Below are 23,299 nucleotides of genomic sequence, written 5' to 3'. Positions count from 1 at the left end.
ATTTGTTCGTAGCTGACGAGCAAGCTAAAGCCGAGCGAACGAGCAAAAAAAAAAGAAGAAAAGAATGAGAAAAAAAAAAGTCATCTAATCCGGCTGTAGATATTTATGGAGAGACTTATCAATCAAAGCAAGAATTATAGATATACTGTTTTCTTTTTTCTAATAAAATGATTCTGAAAAATCCAAAAATAACAACAAAAAAGATCCTGAACAGAATGGTGAAGATTATTTTCATGTCATGATGTGTGGATGTATGTGTTGTTGCCTCCCTGTACCATCCTGTCTAAGAACAAAAGAGAGAAATATATACTTACTTAATCAGAAAATGTTAAAAAGAAACTAACCTAACTTGTCCAAAGGCATTCTTACACAACTTTCTTTTGTAAATTTTTTTTTTCTTCCTGCCAAAATCATGCGGGCAATTTGTTGATGTAAGTTGACAAAACTGATGGTATGCTTTCTTCCTTTGAAAACTGTTTCATCTTTTTTTCGTAGGCTTTTTTTCCAAGCTGACTTTGTTTGGTTTTCTTTCTTTCTTTTTTTAATTTTCCTCTTACTAATCCTTTCTCTAAATAGCTCTATCTGTGGCTTTACTTTGTGAATGTTTCTTACGATGTTTGCTCTAACTCTAAACTCTTTTCGTTTGTTTTTTTTGTAATGCCTTAATTATTATTTCTATTTTTTTTTCCTTTTTCATTTTCTGTTGTGTTCTCTTTCTTTTTCTTTATTGTTCCAAAAGGTTTGCATCTCTTTATAGTGCCCTGTTTGTGAGCCTTTGCAATGTACAAACAATCCACCTTGGCAAGAGGATAAGCAGCTTCAATAGACATCTGAATGTTTCAAAGTCTTTGTAGTCGTCCAACAACAGGTTTAACCAATGAAAGGCAAATGACTTTATTATAAAAGAGGCAGACACATGTGGAAGCATGTCTCTGTCTTTTGATCTTACGTGTGAATAATTAATAACGTCCAACTGCTCTTACAAGCTGTTACAAGCCAGCAAACATTCAGGTGTCTCTGAACTGCCCGGTGACTTTGTGCCACTGTGGTAACTGTAGGGGTCAAAAGGCAAGAGGCTAGGGCAAGTAGGGGAGCCCGCTAATGTCGAGGGAAGGACAGGCTCGCTCATCTCCAGCAGCATTTCAGCTGTGACTGCAGCGAGTAGATCAGTCAGCCAGACCTAAACTTGCCTATCAGCTTCCTAAGAGGTGCGAGATATCGTTTTGGGACTTTGGAGACCCTCCAGCCCAAAGACACAACCTCTCATTTTTCATCATTGTGATGCTTTGTGAAGCTTGTTAGTATTTTCCAGCCCGTGTAGGTCAGCAGGGTTAAAAAGCGTCGCTCCGAGCAGCTACGGTATAAGAAACACCTTACAAATAGTTTCTCATTTCAGACTTAGTTAACTTGCTTTCAGGCCCACTGGCTTGCACTTGAATTGCAAAACCAATGCTAATACCCTCTGCTTCTTTTTTATCCACAGAGCACATCTCTCGGTGCTCATAGTTTTAGGCTAAAAAGGATTTACACTTGAAGATAAATGAAACATGCCTCTTAAAAGCCCGGGCTAGTCATTTATGTGCAGATATATGCAGAATTACAAGGTAGAACTAATACGAGGGCCACAAACTCCACAGCATCACAAGTAATTCCCGCTTTCCTATGCAGCAGCAGCTTATATAGGAATTAATTTGAGGCGTCAGTTTAACGTGGCTCACCCTTGTGCATCCCTCAAAGCCTTTTGATGCAATGTATACTTATTTATGGCTGTTGTTTTCTTTCATTTGGGTCTCGTTTGGTTCTGAGTTTCATTGTTTTTGCACTGGTACAGTGTTTTCTGTTTGATTCTTTCTTTCTTTCTCTTCAGTACTTTTGATTCCCTACGTTGAGCTTTGCTTTTTCTACTTTTCGTTTTCCGATTCTTTTTGGTGCTTGACTGCTTCTTGCTTTGCCGATGGAACGCTTTCTGCCGTCTGACTGGCGCTTGTTTCTGTTTCACTTTCCAGGAGGGGAGCTAGTTATCCCCGTGCTAGTCGAGGACCCCATAGACATCCCTTCTGTATCCACCCGTTCTCCCTTCATCCCCCTCCCCCCAACCCTCCGCCCTGTCCTCACCATTATTGAGACCACCAAAGAATCCTTGGCCATGGCCACTGAGGCGGGGGTACCTTGCTTGTCGGACCGAGGCAGCGATGATTGTGATGATGGTGATGGTGGTGATGATGGTGATGATGATGATGATGATGGCATGGTGATTTCGGGGTTTGGCTCTGGCGAAGCTTTCGACTCTAGCCTGCCCCCGACTGACGATGAAGATTTTTACACCACCTTCTCCCTGGTAACAGATAAGATCTTGACCACATCGGCCTATGAAGGCAGCTACAAAGCCCTCGCGCCCAAGTGGGAGGCCAAGGACTTGAGGCCTAGCAAAGCCTCTGAGGCAGGTAGGACTGCACCCACCTCGCCTCTGCCCGACCTCCGGGGCACGCCGCCGGCGGCGGTCCCCTCGGACACGCCACCCAAGCTGCCTGCCGGGAAAATGAACAACCGCGAGGTAAAACCCCCGCAGCCGGACATGGTCCTGGTGTCACTGCCCACGTCCTTCGATCTGGACGGCACCAAGCCACGAGGCCCCTTCATCACCTCGCCCATGCTGCGCACGGTGCCTGCCGCCCTGCCCACGGTGCCCGGCGTGCAGCGGGTGCCCCCGGGGGCCTCGGAGGTGGTCCGGGAATCCAGCAGTACCACGGGCATGGTGGTGGGCATTGTCTCAGCCGCCGCCCTCTGCATCCTCATTCTCCTCTACGCCATGTACAAGTACAGGAACAGGGAGGAGGGTTCCTACCAGGTGGACGAAACACGCAACTACATCAGCAACTCGGCGCAAACCAACGGCGCTGTGGTGAAGGATAAAGCACCCGGCGGCAGCGCCAAAGGCAGCGCCAGTAGCAAGAGACCGAAAGACAAGGACAAGGAATATTATGTATAGAAATCCAGTCATTTCCCGACCCATAAAGCTACAAACTGTTTGGAACAAAGTTAAGAACACTTTGACAGTACCATATTGGCAACTGTGATTTAAAAAGAATCAAATCTCTTTAGAACTCGAGACTTACTGAGTCGCAGAAACATTTACAAAAAAGAACTTTGGCTTATGGAAGCACACTTACTATTGTAAGCATTACAGAGAGACAATGCAGTAACAGCTGCACCGGGACTCAGCGTGGACACTTTTAAGGAGTCCCTGCTGGAGACATCCGGCAGTGTGAATAACATCACTTTAACACCCACACGACCCCAAGTGACTGTCTAAGAGGTGTGTGATCCTTGGAGTTCTGACGACCTTGTCCATTGTAACCCTGTAAAATATGATCACTGTCATTTCGGCCATTCTGAGCATGCATGTGAGGTGTATGTGACGTGGTGCTGGCATCTTGTGTAAGTGAGGGACCTCAAGAAACAATGATTGTTGGGGAAAGTTGGAAGTCAAACCCTGATTTTGCGTTACAAAGCGGTTTCATTAAATGTAGCTTTCATGGATGCGATGTGAGGTAACGTATACGTGTTTCTTGTTTTTCTTTTATTATTTTTTATTTATTCAATCAATCAGTACCGTATTTTCACGACCATAAGACGCACTGTGCTAAAAGGCGCAGTCTCAGTTATGTGTGCCATTACTGTATTTAACACACACATAAGGCGCACTGGATCATAGGGCGCATACAAGTACCGTATGCGTATTTAAAAATAAAGCGGGAGCAAACCTGAGTTCGGTACCTTACTCACATTTTTATTACCGGTAATCGTCATCATCAACAACACACAAGCATACAAGTGTGCATATTTAAAAATAAAGCAGGAGCAAAACAAAGTTTGGTACTCACATTTTTATCATCAATCAAACCCATCGAAGTCCTCATCCTCTGTGTCTGAATTGAACAGCTGCGCTAAATCTCCATCAAACATGCCAGGTTCACTTTCTTCACTGTCAGAGTCACTTTCCGTGCCGTGCGGCTCCTCGGAAATGATGCCGGCTTTTGCGAAAGCTCGAACAACAGTGCCAGCAGACATGTTAGCCCAAGCATCTACAATCCATTGGCAAATTGTGGCGTAACTCGCCGGGCGCTGCCTTCCACTCTTGGTGAAACTGTGGTCTCCATCCGTCATCCATCGCTGGATGTGTTTGTCGCCGATGTGTTTGCTGCAGTAGGAGCGGAAGCTGGCCAGCTTTTCCTTATAATCCGCTGGAAGTTGCTGCGCTACCGTAGTCCTGGTCCGGATGGAAAAATGGCACCGTTTCATAAAAAGTGAAAGTGAAACTGCTTTTAGCCGAATGGTGACCGTCGAAACGCTTCTCCCGCTCGCGCTTTGCTCGATGATCCACCGCTCGAGTCTTTCCTCCAACTCGGGCCACCTCGCCTTATGTCCGCGGAAACTCAGCTGCGTTTTCTTGACCTGCCGGAGCTTGTTTTCTAGCTTCCTCCATTTGCGAACCATCGATTCGTTAATCTTAAATTCTCTCGCCGCTGCTCGATTTCCATGTTCCTCCGCGTAGCTGATGGCCTTCAGTTTAAACTGTGCTTCGTAAGCGTGTCTCTTTGCCACTTTCAGGGTTGTTAAAACAACGATGTCCTGCATAACGCACATACCTGTTCTTTTATACAGGTATGTGCGATAAAGTCAACGCACACACTTCACCCTTTAGCGTTCTCATGGTGTTCTCTACTACGTCCTCCTTACAACACACAGGGCGCACTGCGCTATAGGGCGCGCCGTACTTTTTGAAGAAAATCTAAGACTTTTAAGTGCGCCTTATGGTTGTGAAAATACGGTAGTTTGTTTATTTATATATTGAGTTTCACTTTTTTGTTTTCTTTAGTTTGTTTTTCTAAGGATGATGGCCAGTCAGGGTCGACTAGGCAGAGCTCAGCAGGATGTAATACAGTAATGTATTTCAATATTTTTCTCCCCCCGCCCTCACGTCTCAGTTAAGGATTGGACTGCTATGCAGGGCATCCAAATTCTAGACGGCATTCAAGCGTGCAAGAGTGGATCCACCAGGCAAACTGTACAATGTTAATTCTCAGAGTTTCAAACGTCTGATAGCATTTTTCTTCTTTTCCCTTTTCATTTGATTTCTTTTTATTGTTTCGGTCGTTCCTCTGTTTCCTTTTACCGATATGACGCCGTGGCAAAAATGCATTACCATAAAATGTGTCTGATGAAGATGTAATTGTCACAATCTTAACGAAGAAAAACAAACACAGGCTGAAGATTTACTCCGGTGTGATTCTAGCTGTTCAGACGACTGTGTCAAAAACATGTTTACATATTTTATTACATCTAGCCGTCGTGCTTTGCAGGTCAAATGTTGTACAGAAGATTCCAGTTCCTGTTGAGTTATTTTTTATCCTCTTCTTGTATAGATGGACCGTTTGATTTGATTTTTCTGCTGTAGCAACATGACTGGAAAAAGGAAAACAGCAAACAAAACGAAGCATTTTTATTCTTTTGCCTGGAGATGAGAAAGTGATGTGCACAGGAACATTTGTTTAGGCAGGGAACAAATGCTGTTAGACGACAAGTCTGGTCTCCCTGGATGGTGTTTGTCTTCAGTCGCATGAATATTTGACCACCGGAAGCCGTCAGTCGGAGAGAAGACGCCTCCCTCAGATCTTGTCTTAGGGACTCCTCCTTATTCTGAAGTTGCTTTCATCATGTCATTTATTTATTTTTTTATTGGAAATTCAAAAAAAATGAAACGAGAATAAAGACAGATTATGATGGATTTGGAGATCTATTGCTAGAACCTTACTGGCTTACAGATGTTTTTTATTTTGTTCCTTTTTTCTGTCTTTTTTTTTTTTTACTGTATCTTGTCTGATCAGCTCGTCACTTTTTTGCATTCGATTTTTTTCTGTCGTTGTATAGCTAATTTCATGTCTCATTTATACGACATTATCTTCCGACAATATGTCGGGTTTTTCTTTTTTAATGTCATTTATTTATTGCTGAAATTATTTGTCCTCTTCTGTTTTCATGCAAATCAGTCGGTGTGTATGTTCACTTTGATTTTTTGTGTTGGTACTTGGCTTTTTCAGCCAGTTTAATTATCGTCTTCTGCTTCTCCTTTTTGACTCCAAACAATTCCCAGAAATAAAAAAGGAAAAAGTTGTTCCCAAACTTATTTTGGGTGGTTAGACTGCAGGATGCTGTCACTCGCTTCGTCCCTGTTGTGCTAAGAAAGACGGGAGACGACGCTGAAAGAGGATGGAGATAGATTCTGAGGCCATTCGCCGAAGCGCAGTTTCTCATCCATTTGTTATCACTTCGCTGATTTCCTTTTATACCAAAAAGTGGCACCATTTCTATTCAAATGAAGTCCGGAGCGGAGCAGCTCAACGTTATCATTTACCTATAGATGATTATGCAAATTCATACACTGCTCATTGATGCAACAAGAGAAAAAGGGATGAGGGGAGAGAATGATTATTAGAGGGTCCAGAGTCTTCACAACACTAGAGGAATGGCTTTGGGTTTTAGAGTTGAGTCTTTGTGAGAGCGCGCAGCCAAATGAGATTCTTCACGACCATATGGCCGGGTTATGAGCTACTCAATGGCGGCAGCACCTGCTTTCCCAGCTCGTTTTTACACTGTCCATATTTCGTGCAAATGGGCCTTCACAGAGCTGGTCATTAACTTGCAATAGCCCATTGATGTAGGATATCAGAGTGCCGTGTGTGAGTATATCCAGCTCACACAATGACTACATATTAACTCATTCATCCTCCCAGGCTATGGGAACAAGGAGGCCAGCAGGGGTTTCGTTCAGCTGAAGGAGGAGTGCCTTTTTTATTATTATTATTATTATTATTTATATATTCAGAGGCAGAGGGATTCTTCTTTTCAGTCCTCCGCCAAAAATCAGAGGAAATTTGCTCTGCATAAGTCAACACAATAAAAAGTTAATGCGCAAGCAAACGGCATTCATTTTAACAAGCAGCGACATTCACTCCTCACTTCATCCTGCTGCCAAAAGGCGAGCGGCAAAATCACCGTGAGAAGGGCGCCACTCGTATAACAAACCCCATTCGGCTCAGTTCGCCTCAGCTTTACGGTGCACGCTGGTGTTTTGCACTCTCACTGCTCTCGTATTTAAAACATTGCAAGCAGCTGATCTTTGCAAAAAACTGTCAAACGACAAAGGTTCAAGGTTCTTTATTTGTCACATGCATAGTTATACAAGTATAACACACAGTGAAATGTAACCTGACACTGGGGGGGGTGACACCATCTATTCTGCACCAAATAGCAGAGAGAGTTAGCAACTTAGTGGTTAGTTTTATTTATATAGCGCCAAATCATAGCAACGGTTGCCTCAGTGTGACGCGACAAATACAGAAAACCCCAATGAACAGATGACCCCCTCTGAGCACTTGGCGACAGTGGGAAGGAAAAACTCCCTTTTTACAGGAAGAAACCTCTGGTAGCACCAGGCTCAGGGATCCTGGTGGTTGCCTCTCTAACTTTCTCCAAACTGTCCCTCAAAGCACTCATTTCTAATCCTGTCCACCAGGAAGAGATTTTACGAACATCTTTGCATCTTTAACTCTGCTGCCGCCAGCTGACCCCTCGTGTAACATATCTAAGAAAAGGACATATCCAGTTTATAAGAGCATGCCCTCCAAACAAATCGATGGCCACCCCAATATATTTTGTTTTCATTATTATAGGCCTAGTCGTAAAGACCAGGTCGCTGGTTGGTTGCCTTAAAATATAAGTCAGCTGTTTCACCAGTGTCTTCTCCCATGGTTGATGTCAGCTCTATCTTACACTTTAGCTGGAGGCCCACAGAACCTGCAGCAGATGGAAATGCTACAGTGTTTCAAGGCTTGTTATCCTCCTGTTACATCACAAGTAACATTTTAACCAGGACACCAAGAACACTGCACACTTTTTGTGACTTGTAAAACAAACCGCACTGTCCTGTCTGACTCTAAAGGTACCATAATTTACTAAATGGACTTTGTACTATGATAAATAGGATTTAAAAGTAGATACTGAGACCATAAGCTCATCAGACAAGGATTTACTGAGGTCATATTAATAAGACATAGGTTCATTTTCTCATAGACTTCTGTGCAATGAGATTTCTATTTGCAAGCAGTTGAGTCGCCACCTGCTGGCCACTGCAAAGAACGTGAGTTTCATGCAGTTCCACACTTAGCTGGTTCTCGTTGGTTTGTGTAGTTCAGGCTCACTCCAGGCTGTGATTTAGCTCTGTTTTGTACTTGATTCAACAGGATATTAGCAGCAATTAAATGTCTTTAACTGTGATAATTGTTTAGGTTTTTCTAAGAGAGAAATCTGATCTTTATAATCTTTATATCGCCGTTCACCATTCGCTCCTTTATAAGCTCTTTTTTTTTTTTTTAAATCACTAAATATTTATCTGGTCTTCTTTTTTATTGAGCCGGAGGCTGCAGAGCACCGTGCACCAGGGGCAGAACTTCTCTACCTTTATCTCTCAGCTGTCAGAGCTGATTTATGTTCAGGAACGTCTGTCACAGCCTCTTAGCCTCATTTACAACATTACACTGGAATGTGAATCTCAGTCTAATTGCAAGCTTGTTTGTAAAGAAAGGAGGCTGGTTTCATGGCAGTCAACAAGCAGAAAATCCCCTTAATCCAAAATATAACTGTCTTCTGCATATTTTTATGACGTGCTGATAAAAAGTCATTTTTTCTCTCCACACTGCAGAGGCCAGAGATTAAAATAAAAGGCCAGCACTGTGAGCCACTTAACATGACACTTAGCAATAACATCGAGAGAAATGAGAAGCAAAACAAACACCGGGGAAGGTAATTACAGCATAAATCACAGCAGGAAATACAGAGGGTAAAGAAAAAGCGCTCTTATTTTAGTCAAATATTTTCCCAAATAAAGAACAAGTAAATATTTGCAGTTATCGTGATCCAAATGAATACCCCCCTCCCCCCCAACAAGCAGCGTGTAGAAAAAAGAAACCGGGTTTAAAACATTTAGGTGGTGTAATGCCCACTGGCACACTTACTGAAAACAGTGAGGTATTGTTATTTTCACAACCATTAGTCACTTTCAGGTTTACACCAGCAGGGTGCCAGTGGAGGAAACATATCCATTTGATATTCACAAGCCATTTGCTTACACAGTTGTTGGCTGACAAAGTTTATTGATTGGATTTTATGTGTAGCAACTACTTTTCCTTTTAGTCAAATTAGTAGAAGTAGATTACATCAATCCCTCTGATGTCGGCTGGATAATTCATATCTTAATTGACAGAAAAACAATTTACATTTGCTAATGGCTTTTCCAAATGGGTTGCTGCGTGCATTTGACTGCATTAGCTTTGCTTTCGCGCCGTATAGGGCCCGTGGAACGACAGCGAGGGAGCAGCACAGCTCCCGTTGGTGCATTTAAAGGCCGACAGTTGACCTGTCATGAAATTTTACTTCAACTAATGAAGTGGTTAATTCCACTTAAAAGCTTTATGCCATGTTTTTTTCCCTTTCACATAAACAGCAGCTTTATAAGGGCAGCACATCAGCCCTTTTGCTGATTACAGGTGGAATGTGTTTTGCTGCTTCCCACACTGGAGCAGGATGCTGTAAAACACCTTTGCGCACTGGGAACGTCTGCAGCTGTGGCATTTTATAGATCTCCTGTATAGATTGTAGAGATGCAGGATCTCGGTAAACATTCAGGAGAGATGCTGTATCCTCCCCGGGAACGAAGCAAAGCAGCTGTGAAGGCGACGGTGATCAGTCCTGACAGGTAAAATATGAGTCTGCTGACCTTAACTTATGAAGGGCGCACACGCACATTGACACACACTCACCCACACACACACAACAAAAAGACGAGCGTGTCTCTGTGGGTGTAGGTGTGCATATCCATTAGGTATGCTTAAGCCATATCAAAGTTTGCAGAAAAATGGCTTAGCGGTTGTGCTCGTGTGGGTTAAGCATTCATATTCATATGTCTCAGTGGGTGCACGCTGTGATACATTAGCAGAATAGTCAGGTGTACATATATGTGTGTGTGTATATATATATATACTAAATTCACTGTCTCGTTGTGAGGGGCACACCACCTCCTATTCTTCTGCTCCATCACTGTGCAGCCAAAGCTTTCAGTTAGCTCCTCAGCCCTAATTAACTGCCAAGATATGAATGTGCTAATCGGGGCTCTAAATCTTCACTTCCATCGACAAAAGCTTTTACAGGCTCTCACCGCTGCATGATAAACAGGGGGGCTGCTGCTTTCTCGACCAGTGGACACAGTGCCATCTAGGGACCGCCTCCAGGACCTCAGGAGTTTTAACACGTGAAGGTATTTGTTTCCATGCATACATAATCATAATGGCATGAGTATATATACTTTTTTATTTGGTGCCATTTATTTTTATAGACTAAAATCACAAATAATTTCCAGACACTTTAAGCTGTAAGGTCGCATTATTGGCAAAAAACTCAGTTTGACGAGAGGAAACCTTTGGTGGAAGCGGGCTCCGGTGAGCTCCCCATGGAGGAACTAGGACATCCTGATAGTGGATGGCATTAGGACCGTCCAGCCTAACTTTCAATTCAGTTTTATTCCTACAGTAAGGTAAAGACCCTACAATAATACAAAGAAAACAATTGTATGACCCCCTCTGAGCAAACACTGACTGTGGGAAGGAAAAACTCCGTTTTAACAGGAAGAAACCTCCAGCAGATCCAGGCTCAGGGAGGGGCGGGGCCATCTGCCGCAAGTGTTAAGATGAGGAGAAGAAGAGCGGACAGAGACATACTGTTGGAGAGGCAGATAGTAACTAATAATTAAACGCAGAGAGGTGTATAAACACATCGTGAGCAAAAAAAGTAAGTGAAGAAGAAACACTCCAGGCATCATGGGATCCCACAGCAGCCTGGACCTATTGCAGCGTACCCTTGGTAGGATTCAGTGTCACCTGATCTACTATATGCTATAACAAAAAATACTCTTGGAGCCGCAAGTAAGCCAGCAGTCTGAGAACCAGACTGCTGCCTCTAATCTGGTGATCTGGTACGACAAGGTCATTAAGATGAGATAAGATGGGCCTGATTATTCAAGACCTTTTATGTGAGCAGCAGGATTTTAAATTCAATTCTGGATTTAACAGGAAACCAGTGAAGAGAAGCTAATATAGAAGAAATATGTTATCTCTTTCTGGTCCCTGTCAGTATTTTTACCGCAGCATTTTGAATCAACTGATGTCGTTTCAGTTAGTTTTTTATGTTAAGGCATAAACACCTGCTGTTCCCTGCAGTTTAACTAATTGGTGACACTGTCTAAGTGAAGCACGTATAATGTAAACAGAACTGGTCCTAGCACTGAACCCTGTGGAACTCCATAATTAACGTCAGTGTGTGAAGGATAGTGTCCATTTATTTAAACAAACTGGAGTCTATTAGTCTATTAGATTTTGCAATATTGTGCAGCAGACAGAGTGAAGTCCCTAAAAGGTTTATATTAATATATTTTGGTCAGAAATTCTTTACAGTTGCACTGACGGGAGTTTAGAGCCAAATACAACAACTTCAGTTTTATCAGAATTTAGATGTAAACAATTTTCAGTCTTCCAGGCCTAAATGTCTTTAAGACACCATGTGATTTGTTTCACCTGCTTCCACAGAGAAATTTATGTGGTATATGTCACCTGCAATGCAATTAAAATGTACTGAGGCCTAAGACCAGGATTACATTAGAAACAGTGGTATTTTAGCTCACTGGTTGAGCAGGCACCCTTATAGCATTTGGCTGGAATGCCACGGCTTACGTTCAAGTCTGACGTGTCTGTGTTTCCAATCGTATTCACTGAAGGCAAAAAACCCTCAAAAAAAAAAAAAAAAATCAGACCTGGCATAGAGCCCTGTGGAACTCCATGAGTAGTTTCCGTGTGCATACAGGAGTCACTGTTTGCACAAACATAAAAATATTTTTTGTGAAGGTTTGAAGACTTGAAATCAGGATTGAGAGTACACAGAAGCAGAGAAACGGCTCTAGTGAAAATTACCAGACAAGGGAGTTAAATGTTTTTACAGACTACAACCTAGCATTAAGATTTAAACTTCTTTTGTCTGATCGATCTCTTTGAGCATTTTAGTGAAATACATCTACTCTGTTTTAATTTACTGACACTGGAGAAATATTACCATAACATTGAATTGATTACTACTGAGGTGGAACAAAATTCAAGCAGGCTAGTTTCCTCGGATGAATCTTGGCTGCAAAAGATACAGGAGAGAGGAGCCGTGCACCAAAACAGCGCTCCGCTGTTGCTCTGCAGTCAGGAACATCAGCAGGCTTGTGATGATAGAGGTGTGCGATGCCAGAGGAGGGTGTGTGAGTACGTGGGTGCACATTTATACTGTATGTCTGCATCTCCATCTGTAAGTGTCAGCGAGTCATGTTCAAAACTCTGTGAGTTAGTGCGCGCGCTGTATCCGCTGCCTGGGGAGACAGGCCTCGTATCCAAGCTTGACAGTGTGATTGGATCCAGTGAGAATCCCAATGAAGCAATAAGTATCTCAGCGTCAGCTCTGCTCCCTGGGGTTTCTGTGCGCAGCCCATCCTGTTCAGTCCAGATGGAAAGTGAGGCGGGGTGGGATCTGGGGATGAAGAAAGGCAAGTGAACTTCAAACCCTTTCAGCTACTGTGAAGGTGACTGCAGCAAAACAGGCAGCAATGGATGGATGGATGAGGGTATGGGAGGTCTTTGAACTAATTTGGAAACACCAAATGTAAAAAAAGAAAAGTAATTTTTATCACTACTATAACAAAAACTGGGACATGAATTTGACTCCTAAATTCAGATACTTTTGTTTCACGTCAGCCTGTTTTTAATTGACAGACAGCTGAAGAATTCTCTCTCTCTGAGTTGAGATGTGGTCCTGATTGGTTGGGGCCCTGTGGAGCTGTGGTCCCAAAAGATAATATCGTGTCATTTGATTTTTACTACAATAACTTTCTGTAATAATTAGGGACATCAGCAACCGTCACACATTTTACAGCACCCACAATTTGTTAAGCTAGCAGCAGCGACCTGAAAGCAATCAGCGTCAACCAGTGCAGCCAGTTGTTTCTTTTGCTTAGTTATTGTTGTGGTTTAACATCTTGCTATGGTTTAGACCAGTGTGTGTCATTATGGGTGTACATCGAATGGTCATAAAGAGGCTCATCAGCAAACGTAAGCAGCATGCTAGCTAGCATTTTGTAGGCAAAACTGACTCATGTTTAAGAAACACCAAAGGACATTAGTGTTGTTTAACACAATTTAGACATGCTGTATGTAAAAACACTACATCCACACTCTTTGCTCTGGAAACAACCGTAAAAAGTTATTTAATCTGTTTAGCATTTACCTACAGCGAGCAAAGACAAACCTCCAGGCTGAACCGCAACCAGGAAGTAATGGCTCTCTTACTGCACATCGCTCCTCCCACAGAAACCTACTGCATAGGTTATTTATGAAAGCTGCTGTTATAATCTTTACATTGTAAGTTAAGTAACTTAAAGTGCTGTCACCTCCAGTTACAAAAAAAGGAAAAATAAAGAAGCGTATCCTGTTAACATCAGATTAATGTTATAAAAAACTGTATTTTAAACCCACTGACCATTTCCTAACTTTACCAATGAAGCAGACCTGCTCCTATTCAAGATTACAGGGAGCCAACTTACCATTTAAATACAAGCACCAAACGGCAGATATCATAGGAAGTGTAGCTTTCCTCACACATCCCCATTATTTGACATAGATGTCCACCCATCCACAGATTTAAGTGTTAATTAAGCATTAATCTCCCCATTCTCCACCGTGCCAGCTTTTCTTTAAACATCATTTCCCCACAGCTGTTCCAATCTGTCTAAGGTAGCCAAATTCTATTCCTGCCTGTTCCAGTTGGTCACTCATATCGCGGCAGCTGCACAGAGCAGGTTTCGTCATTTGTTTTGTGTATTTCACCGAAACACTTTCAAAATCAGTGCTGTATGAAATTAAAGTATAATAAACTAATTAGAAATGTGCACAGGTGAAATCTAAAGAGAAGTTCATGCTCTGCAGAGGGGCCTGGGAGCCAGTACCCTTATCTCCCCTCTGCAGGCTACACACACACACACACTCGTGTGATGCAGGGAGTGATAATGACACTGAAGCTATGGCTAGTACAGCTACATCACTCAAGTTAATTCACAGCTAGGTCGTAGCATTTCCCCACCAGTTGCTGTGAGCCTATGCAGGGCTGCTCCATATGATTTAACACAGGTCCTCACAAATGATGACACTTGATTGTTGCATAAAGGACGCCATGAGGCTCCTGCTCACCGTGCCAGGAGAGGTCATTGTGACATCACCGCTGGCAGCCTGAATAGCTGCTCCTCCACCTGTCTGCCATTAAACATGGAAATCACTGCACTCATCCGTGACTGTTGAATATTCAGTGAGCAAACACAGTGTACAGCACTTCATCTTATTTTAAAATGGGTTATAAATACAAATTGTTGCACAACAATTGCACAAAAACATGATTTTTTTTTCTCCCCTAAGCCCAGGAGAAAATGAGGTTGATACGGAGACTCAGCTGCAATAACCCATTCACTTATTGAACGACAGCGGCTGGATACACTCTCAGCCTCCGGGCTTAAACGAAAAAGCAGAGCATGGCTGCCTGATTGAATGGGTTTGTAATGCAAGCCAAATAGGTTTGTTCTAATGGGAATCAGCCTTGGTGACGGCTGCAGAGGCTTACGCTAGCACTATAACAGCAGTAAGCAGAAGGGGCAAACACCCCATTGCTTCTTGATTGGCTCTGAGAGGCAGAAGCAATACTAAGGGTTTGCTGTGTTTACTAATGGTCGTTTTAGTGGGGTAATATTCAATGAGCCTTAACTTTAGGAATCTGTAGTTCAGAGAAAAGGTGCAAGTTTGTGTTGCGTGCATGTGTCACTTCCCACTCATGATCACATGTCTGTGCAACTTAATTAGGTCCAAAGTCTGCTCTGGTTTTAACACTGGACATCCTGCTGTCCTGCCTTGAGCCATACAAACTTTTGACGAGCTGGAGTGATGCAGAGGTCGCCCAGTGATCTGAATGTCCCGTAGAGGTAAGAAAGGTAAGAAGTTCATACTATAAGGTAAAGACGGTACGATGTTGGTGAAGTTCAACAATCCACCAAAAACCTCTAGAAGTAGGCACTTGGCAACAGTGGGGAGGAAGAACTCTTTTTGAACAGGAAGTGACATCCAGCAGAAGCAGATTCAGGGAGGGACATCCATCTGCTGCAGTGGGGATGGAGGGAAAACTTGGAGACAAAAGATTAGCAGCTGTGACACAACAAACATCTCACAATGGAGACAGAATGGAGGGCGGAGCCTTCAGCTTTCAGACAGCTCTATCCAGTTTGGCTTTGGGCGACAGACACCCTCTCTACTTTTAAGATTAGGCTTCAAACCTTTCTTTCTGATAAAGCTTATAGTTAGGGCTGGATCAGGTGACCCTGAATCCTCCCTTAGAGCTGCTGCAATAGGCCTAAGCTGCTGCAGACTTCCCATGATGCACTGAGTTCACTCAGTTCTTTTTATTCCAGTTTGACTCTGCATTTAATCATTAGTTATTCTTCTTCTCTGCACTTCCTCCGACGGTGTGTCTTTTGTCCCGTCTTGGTTCTCTTCTCCCTCTTGGCTGCCCCTCCCCCTCCCTGAGCTTCGTTCTGCCGGAGGATTCTTCCTGTTAAAAGGAAGTTCTTTCTTACCGCTGTTGCTCATTGGGCATTGGAGTGAACATTGTTTTGCTGTTGGTGTTGGATTGCAGACATCCTGTTTAAGTGATAAGCTTGCTCTTTCTTTGTTGTCAGACTCTGTGACAACTCCACAACACCATAAAACAGAGAGAGAACCCCAACCATCAGATGATGCCTTATGATGAAGCACTTGGTGAAAGTGGGGAGTGAGAACCTTATTTCCACAGGAAGAGAACTCCAGGAGAAGCAGCCTCGGGGAGGGGCAGTCGTCTGCCACGATCAGGCATGAGGAAAGTTTTTCTTGGAGATAAAATAACCCAGGCGTGACTCTTGGCAGTCACCAGTGAACCAGTGCATGTCACATACTAGAAAATGTTTCCTTTCATGCATTTATTTTGTCTTTACATTTTTTACATTTAAACAATTTTTATTTGCCAAGATTTTTCATTTATCGCCCTGTTGTCATACTACCGTGAACATTTTTGCTTTTACAGACCAGAATCGTCTTCTGCAACCATGATGCAACTGAGGTAAAACATATAAAGAGAGAAATTAACAAAATAAAACAAAACCTATCTATGTTTCTTTTAGTAGGATTGTCATGGGTTTGATTCACCCTTTCACTCAGCTCTATAACATTGGTGATCATTTGTATGTGCATGCTTTCCTTCGGCATATGTAGGAACAGATTGGAGGGTCAGAGCTGATGTCAGCACATGGGGGTGGAGGAGTGGGGGGTGTCTGCCTCCTAATTAGCCACAGGGAGCACTGAGGGGGCAAAGGTGAAGAGTTGAGCTGCAGGACACCGAGGCTGCAGCAAAGAGGAGGGTTAGCAACATTCTCATGCAGTTGCATCACATTCATGTGAGCAGAGATGTCATTAGTGTTTGTGTGCCATTGTCAGCTCTGAACATGCATCATGTATGTATGAGAATCAAAGAGCAGGTCCTCGTGACCTGATCTGAATACTGCTGGCAGATGTTAAATAACTCTCACTGTCACACTGCTGCAATCTCTTTGACAAGTGCAGACAGATGTGCGTTCAGTTTCTCATACATGTGCAAATGCAGATTATAGACTCTTTTTTTTCTTTTTTTTTTACATTTAGAGAGTGCATTTGCTGGAAAACACAAACCAGAGGAGCGCTCTGAATTTATTCATTACCACCCCAACGTGACAAACTGGAGCAAAGCTGGACTAATGATGGGACAGAATGCAAATGTGGGGAAACTTCGTCTGCTGGGAGCAGCAGGCCTGATCTATGAGTTTGCATGTGTTCTGCAGCCTAATACAGCTCAGATAAGTAGACACTTTCCTCGGGACGTAGCTGCAGCGCAAAGCACATCAGGAAGGCAGCTCGTCCTCGGGTTTGTGCATGCACACATAAGTGAGTGAGCGAGTCGAGCCTGCCAAATGTGATTTATTTAGACAAATGCGAAAATATCAATCCAGTGATGAATGAGCGGCTGGATAAGCAAAACTCTTGAGATTGCTCATCATCTTCAAATTTAAGGCCGAGCACAGGTTCCAGCCCTTACGGAGAACAAATAATACAGCTGATTCTCGTTGTGCTCTCATCTGACAGGTGAAATTGGACTTACACAAACTATTCAGGGTTTTCAATCCGACCGTCTCCGGGTATTTGTTAGACTTTCAGGACTACTTGAGAGATCAGCGTGCGCGTTTAGCGCTAAATCCTATAATTGAACCGACTGCAGCATATCAATACAGAGCAGTAAAAAAAAGAAATGTTTGAGACTCACGTGCACATATGCATTCGATCTGCAGCCGAGTACGTGCTCACAGAGTCAGTCAATAGTTTCTCTGGACCTTGACTTTTCAAATGTGTTCAGAACTTAAGAGGGGAAGCAGGGATTGAGCAGAGGCTTAGTAAAGCTCCACAGTCTGTTTTTGCTGCAGGCTCGGCCGAGCCCCGCTTCTCCTCCACATGCTGCTTCATAAAACATTTTGGCAGACTGGACACATAATTGCCCGCACTGTTTGAAACACTTTGTTTCCTCCACTTCTGTGTTATTAAGTCTAACGAAATCTCTCCTTTCCCCTCCACTTTCACTGTGACGTTTGGGTACGGTGGTATTAGAAGTGCAGTGTGTACAAAACGACAAAACACACTTTTTTATGTAGAGGGGAAAAAAAGAAGCACTTAGCTGTCAATTATTTTTCTTCTCTTAAATATTACAGGCTGCTGCACAAAAGACACCAGCAGGAGCTTTTAAAACAGGGTTTGAGTTAGATAGCTGCTGAACACAGAGCTGCTGTATATGTCTGTTTGCACATTTTTAAAGTACCACCAGAAATTCTGAACTCACTACCAAGCGGTGTCATACATAGTAGAGAGATGCTCATTTTACATTGTGGACCACATACAGCCGACTTTGATGTGAAGTGGCCTGAACCCGATCTGGTAGACTGTCCTTAATTATAGGTTTAGAATATAAAGTTTTCATTAATTCTTTTACCTTTTTGCAGTATGGATGGCAATGGGGTGATAAGATGTAAAACTTACGAAAATACAGTTCAAAGTTCTAAATCTGTGCACTACTTCACATTGGATTGGAGTCTTTGCCGAGCCTGGCAGCACCAGACAAGCCCTAAAACCAACATGCAAAGACAGGCAGGGCAAATTTCATCCTTCATTCTGTAATATAACACTAGATAACAATGAAATGTTTCAAATCGACTTTGTAAAGAAACGTAAAAGCTTAGTGAGACCCCTTTAACCACATTCAAACTTAGCTGGTTAAAACAGTCGGCTCTATTCATCTTCCACACTCTTTAATCCTCACCTCCTTCATTTGTCTATTATTTGATGTTGGCACACACACATTTGATAATTTGTCTAATCCTCATTTCTCCCATGCAAACATTTCCAATTTTGCTAATGATGAAATGATAATGAGATGGGCGTACCCATGCATAAAGAGAGCAGCGGTGCAGTCATCAGCTGCTGCTAACTAACATGAATTCCCTGACTTGCGTAGCTTGACAGGCCAGAGTGAAACACTGAAATCTGCACAAGCTGGTGGGGAAGCAGGCTTCAAAACAACACCTGCTGTCTGCACTTCATTAGGAGGTGAAAGAGGCATCGGCCCCGTGACACTGCTGTACAATCAGAGTGGGCTGAGGGTTTCATCAATCAGCAGAGCTTTATTTGTGTAGCATCAGTCATGCTCAAGTTAATGCGGCTCAAAGCGCGCGGCTGCTGCTATTACGACCAAAAAGATGAAACGGGGAAAAAGAAAAACAATCAAATAGGATAAATGAGTGAATGAAATAATACAACGACTATAAACTGAATGCAATCAGAGGTCGAGTCATAGAGGCTGGTTTTCAGTCACGTTCAGCATCCCAATGCGCTCAGGTAAAGTTTGGGGTCATATCAGATAATAATACGGTGGCCCTGAGAACTGCGGTCAAGTGAGCCCTCACTTACGAAGTCACAGTCCAGCTAGCCGCACCGAAAATGTGGTTGCACTACTCTTACGCATATTACGGTATCGGTGCCGACTGGCTTAGAAACGCAGTCTTTTCTCTCCTGACACTATTTTACTTCACAATCCACTCCCAGTTTTAGTTTATCTCCACTCCTCCCCCTGTGATCCACAGCCCAAATTACTGTATGATTCAGAGAAAATTAATAATGAAATTTACCCAATTTACTCTACTGTACTTTTAATGTCCTCATCTTTGAGCTCAGATTACAGGAAAACTAGAAGAGGTACTGCATAAGGTTAACGTTAAAGCTGGGGCAGAACATTAGTTGTTCCCTACACATTCAGTAAGTACTACTTTAGATCGACATTCCAGGCATATCCTCATGACTGAATACTGAGTATACGTAAGTAAAAAAATCTTTATTAACCTTTGTATTCCAAAACTTTATCATGTTTACAAAGTAATAAAAGGTTATTTATTAAACTCCTCAGGTCATTGAAAGTCTCCTGCACCACTGGGCCATTCGGCTAAATCTGGGGAATAATATCTACATTATGAACCACTACACGAGCGATGTGATCCTCTGTGGAGAGAGAACTAATCAGGAGACAAAGCTTGTCCAAGGTAAAAAAAAAATTAAATATATTCTAGAATTAATTTTTTAAAATTTAATTAATGTCTCGAAATGGAAAAAGTATCGTTGCAAATTTGTAATTAATTCCTAATATGTCAGGTGAACTTTGACAACTACAGAGCCATTTTATCCTTTGTGAACATTGGAAATGTACATTGGAAGTTTCTGGTTAGTATGAGCAGCATTTCTGTGAAAACAGTTTGTTTCAATAACACATTATTCATAATTTATGTACTTTTTAAATTTATATATCTATCGCAGTACATAAATGCAGATGACAGCTGTCTGTATTTGGTCGATCCGTCAAGAAACTCTTTGGAGCAGGAAGAGTCTGACCGTGCAGCCAAAAGATTCCGGTAATTATGCGTTATTACATGTATATAATAACATGAAGTATTAGAAAAGTGACAGGAGGACTTAGGAGGTCTTTTTCTAAAGGTGAACGTATGGTTGTAGATTAAAGTTTAATAAAATCTGTGGTTATCAGTTCTTTAAAGAATTTAAAAAAATAATTCAAAATTACTCACATATGTAATTTTAAATAATAAAAAAAAACACTGACCGTGTTTAAGCAGTGATACATTTGAGACAGTTAACATTTGTAGATTTAAAAGAACATGTTAATAAGTTTGATACTTCATCTAACATAATGTAGAGCACAGGGCTTTCTGACACACCATTAAAAACAGTGATATGTACTATATGTGTCTTTTTCTGTGTGACTTTTATCTTTCATTTGTATATAAATGTGATATATGTTATGTTCACAAAGTGAATACTTCAAAATGAGGAGGACATGCTACAACAAAACAGACTGGGTGAATGTGAGACTTCGAGGAGGAGTACTGACACATCCATTTCAACGGGATGGTTCTAGCTGCGGAGTAATGGTCGTCATGGTATGGCACCACATTGATGCAATAATATTGTTCTGTAAAATTAGATAAGAAGATGGGGTGGGGGAAGTTAAAATAATCTTAAAAGGTTAAATTGTGTAAACAGGAAGTGTTTGCAGATGTTTTCAATTAAAAAATTTTTGTTTTGATTTCAGATGGTCAAAGCAGTAATGGAAGCATTCCCAAATAAACCAGAAATGACATTTTTGACGACAAAAAACGAGATGGCCCAGGCACGAAGGACATTTGCACAGACAATACTTGAGGCCTCTGGTGTGTAATATCTTCTTCAAATGGACATATTTATTTGTGTCAAACTGATGAACACTAACATATATATATATATATATATATATATATATATATATATATATATATATATATATATATATTATGTTTTAGTATTTGACAGTGACAACAACTGTGCCATGTGTGCAACGGCGAAACCACCTAATCCAGGACCCTCCATCACTGACTGGGTATAGTATTTTTAAAAATGGTTTTATGTTATCTGCAACAAAGTATTTGACTCTGTGTCTTTAAGGATTGTAATTTATTAGAACATAGAATTATTTACTTAATGTGTTTATGAAAGTTCATATGCTTTTGTTTACAGATCCAATGTGATAACCGCTGGTTCCATTCTGAATGCCTGGACATGACAAATGAACAGCTCAGCAGTGCTCAGAAGACAGAGTGGAAGTGTGTGCTTTGTGTAACCTAATTCCACACGCAGTGAAAGCTACTTGAATAATCTGCTTATAGTTGTTATTGGTGTTTTGAGGAACACATGTGTAAAACACAATGTGTATAACATTCTTGCTTTGTGCACGTACTTCAAGTATTTCCTTTTTGATTTTTTTGGGTTGATTTGTGTGATGACAGATAATGAATAACAATATATCTAAACTGTGTAGTAGTAATATGAGAAATCAGTAATCTGAGTAATGTAATTTTTCACCCTGACCGGTTGCAGCAGATGGCCCCGCCCCTCCCTGAGCCTGGTTCTGCCGGAGGTTTCTTCCTGTTAAAAGGGAGTTTTTCCTTCCCACTGTTGCTCATAGGGGCTCATATGATTGTTGGGTTTTTCTCTGTATGTATTATTGTAAGGTTTAACTTATTATGTAAAGTGCCTTAAGGTGGCTATTGTTGTGATTAAGCACTGAATAAATAATGTCTAAAACTAAAGTTGCTACTTGAGGTGGTGTGTGAATGACATTTTGAAAAATTTTAATTGTGTGTGGAAAGAAATTTCTTGTAGTTAAGCAAATACTTCAATGAACTCATTTTGTTCGGTAATGGATTAGGATTTAATTTTACAGTAATTTTGGCTGTGGATGACAGGGTGAAGAGTGGGGGTCACCCAGAGTCATAATCCAGTGAGATATCTGCGTCACCTCTTTTAGTTTTCCTGTAATCTGAGCTCAAAGATGAGGATATTAAAAGTACAGTAGAGTAAATTGGGTAAATTTCATTATTAATTTTCTCTGAATCATACAGTAATTTGGGCTGTGGATCACAGGGGGAGGAGTGGAGATAAACTAAAACTGGGAGTGGATTGTGAAGTAAAATAGTGTCAGGACAGAAAAGACTGCGTTTCTAAGCCAGTCGGCACCGATACCGTAATATGCGTAAGAGTAGTGCAACCACATTTTCGGTGCGGCTAGCTGGACTGTGACTTCGTAAGTGAGGGCTCACTTGACCGCAGTTCTCAGGGCCACCGTATTATTATCTGATATGACCCCAAACTTTACCTGAGCGCATTGGGATGCTGAACGTGACTGAAAACCAGCCTCTATGACTCGACCTCTGATTGCATTCAGTTTATAGTCGTTGTATTATTTCATTCACTCATTTATCCTATTTGATTGGTTCCCCCCGTCTCATCTTTTTGGTCGTAATAGCAGCAGCCGCGCTGGAAGCGCGCAGTTACAGTCCAGCCGCGCCGTAATATGCGTAAGAGTAGTGCAACAACATTTTAGGTGCGGCTGGCGGTGCGGCTAGCTTGACTGTGACTTCGTAAGTGAGGGCTCACTTGACCGCAGTCCCTGAGAGGCCAAGCGGACTGCAACAAACACCAGCAGAAAAACGCGGCAAAAGCACTCAAAACACAACGGAAATAGGAAAAATCACAAGGGAAATAGGAAAAAACAAAAGGGATGTGTTTCTGGGGAGACAATAAGAATTTCGCTGGAAGACACTTAAAATAAGTGGAGGATCTATCGGTTTTGTGAGGAAAGATGAGAGGTGTGTTAGCCTAACTATTAGCCTAAAAATCCATCAGTATGATATGAATCATGATAAAACACGCCTACCAAGTTTTGGGTTCCTGCAACTGGTCCGTCGGGTTCAGTGTTGCCAACTTAGCGACTTTGTCGCTATATTTAGCGACTTTTTTTTTTCTAAAAAGCGACTAGCGACAAATCTGGCGACTTTTTCTGGTGTTATTGGAGACTTATTTATGACGACTTTTTGACGTGAAAGAGCGTGTTGCTCTTACTCTCAACAAGCAGC

At 42.0% G+C, this 23,299-nt stretch overlaps 2 protein-coding genes across 5 annotated transcripts in view; both read left to right on the top strand.

Annotated features, from left to right (window-relative positions):
• Positions 1–2,989, top strand: part of nrxn3b (neurexin 3b) — a 335,382-nt gene extending 332,393 nt beyond the window's left edge. For all 4 annotated transcript variants that reach the window (XM_085371806.1, XM_085371807.1, XM_085371805.1 and 1 more), the window contains one exon: positions 2,007–2,989. In XM_085371806.1, coding sequence (XP_085227932.1) covers positions 2,007–2,989 — 983 coding nt within the window. The remainder of the gene's footprint in view (positions 1–2,006) is intronic.
• A 6,730-nt stretch (positions 2,990–9,719) lies between these two features.
• Positions 9,720–21,509, top strand: LOC146616802 (uncharacterized). The gene is made up of 8 exons (XM_085372868.1): positions 9,720–9,797; positions 19,847–19,879; positions 19,989–20,057; positions 20,151–20,245; positions 20,662–20,788; positions 20,941–21,058; positions 21,188–21,264; positions 21,402–21,509. The coding sequence occupies exons 1-8, from the start codon at positions 9,720–9,722 to the stop codon at positions 21,507–21,509; spliced, it is 705 nt and encodes a 234-aa protein (XP_085228994.1).
• The last annotated feature ends 1,790 nt before the right edge of the window (positions 21,510–23,299 follow it).

This window comes from Diplotaxodon limnothrissa, linkage group LG15, assembly GCF_057381915.1.
Source record: "Diplotaxodon limnothrissa isolate DT_005_m linkage group LG15, D_limnothrissa_male_GT1.1, whole genome shotgun sequence".
Classification (NCBI taxonomy): Eukaryota; Metazoa; Chordata; class Actinopteri; order Cichliformes; family Cichlidae; genus Diplotaxodon; species Diplotaxodon limnothrissa.
This window is presented reverse-complemented; position numbering and strand designations above follow the sequence as displayed.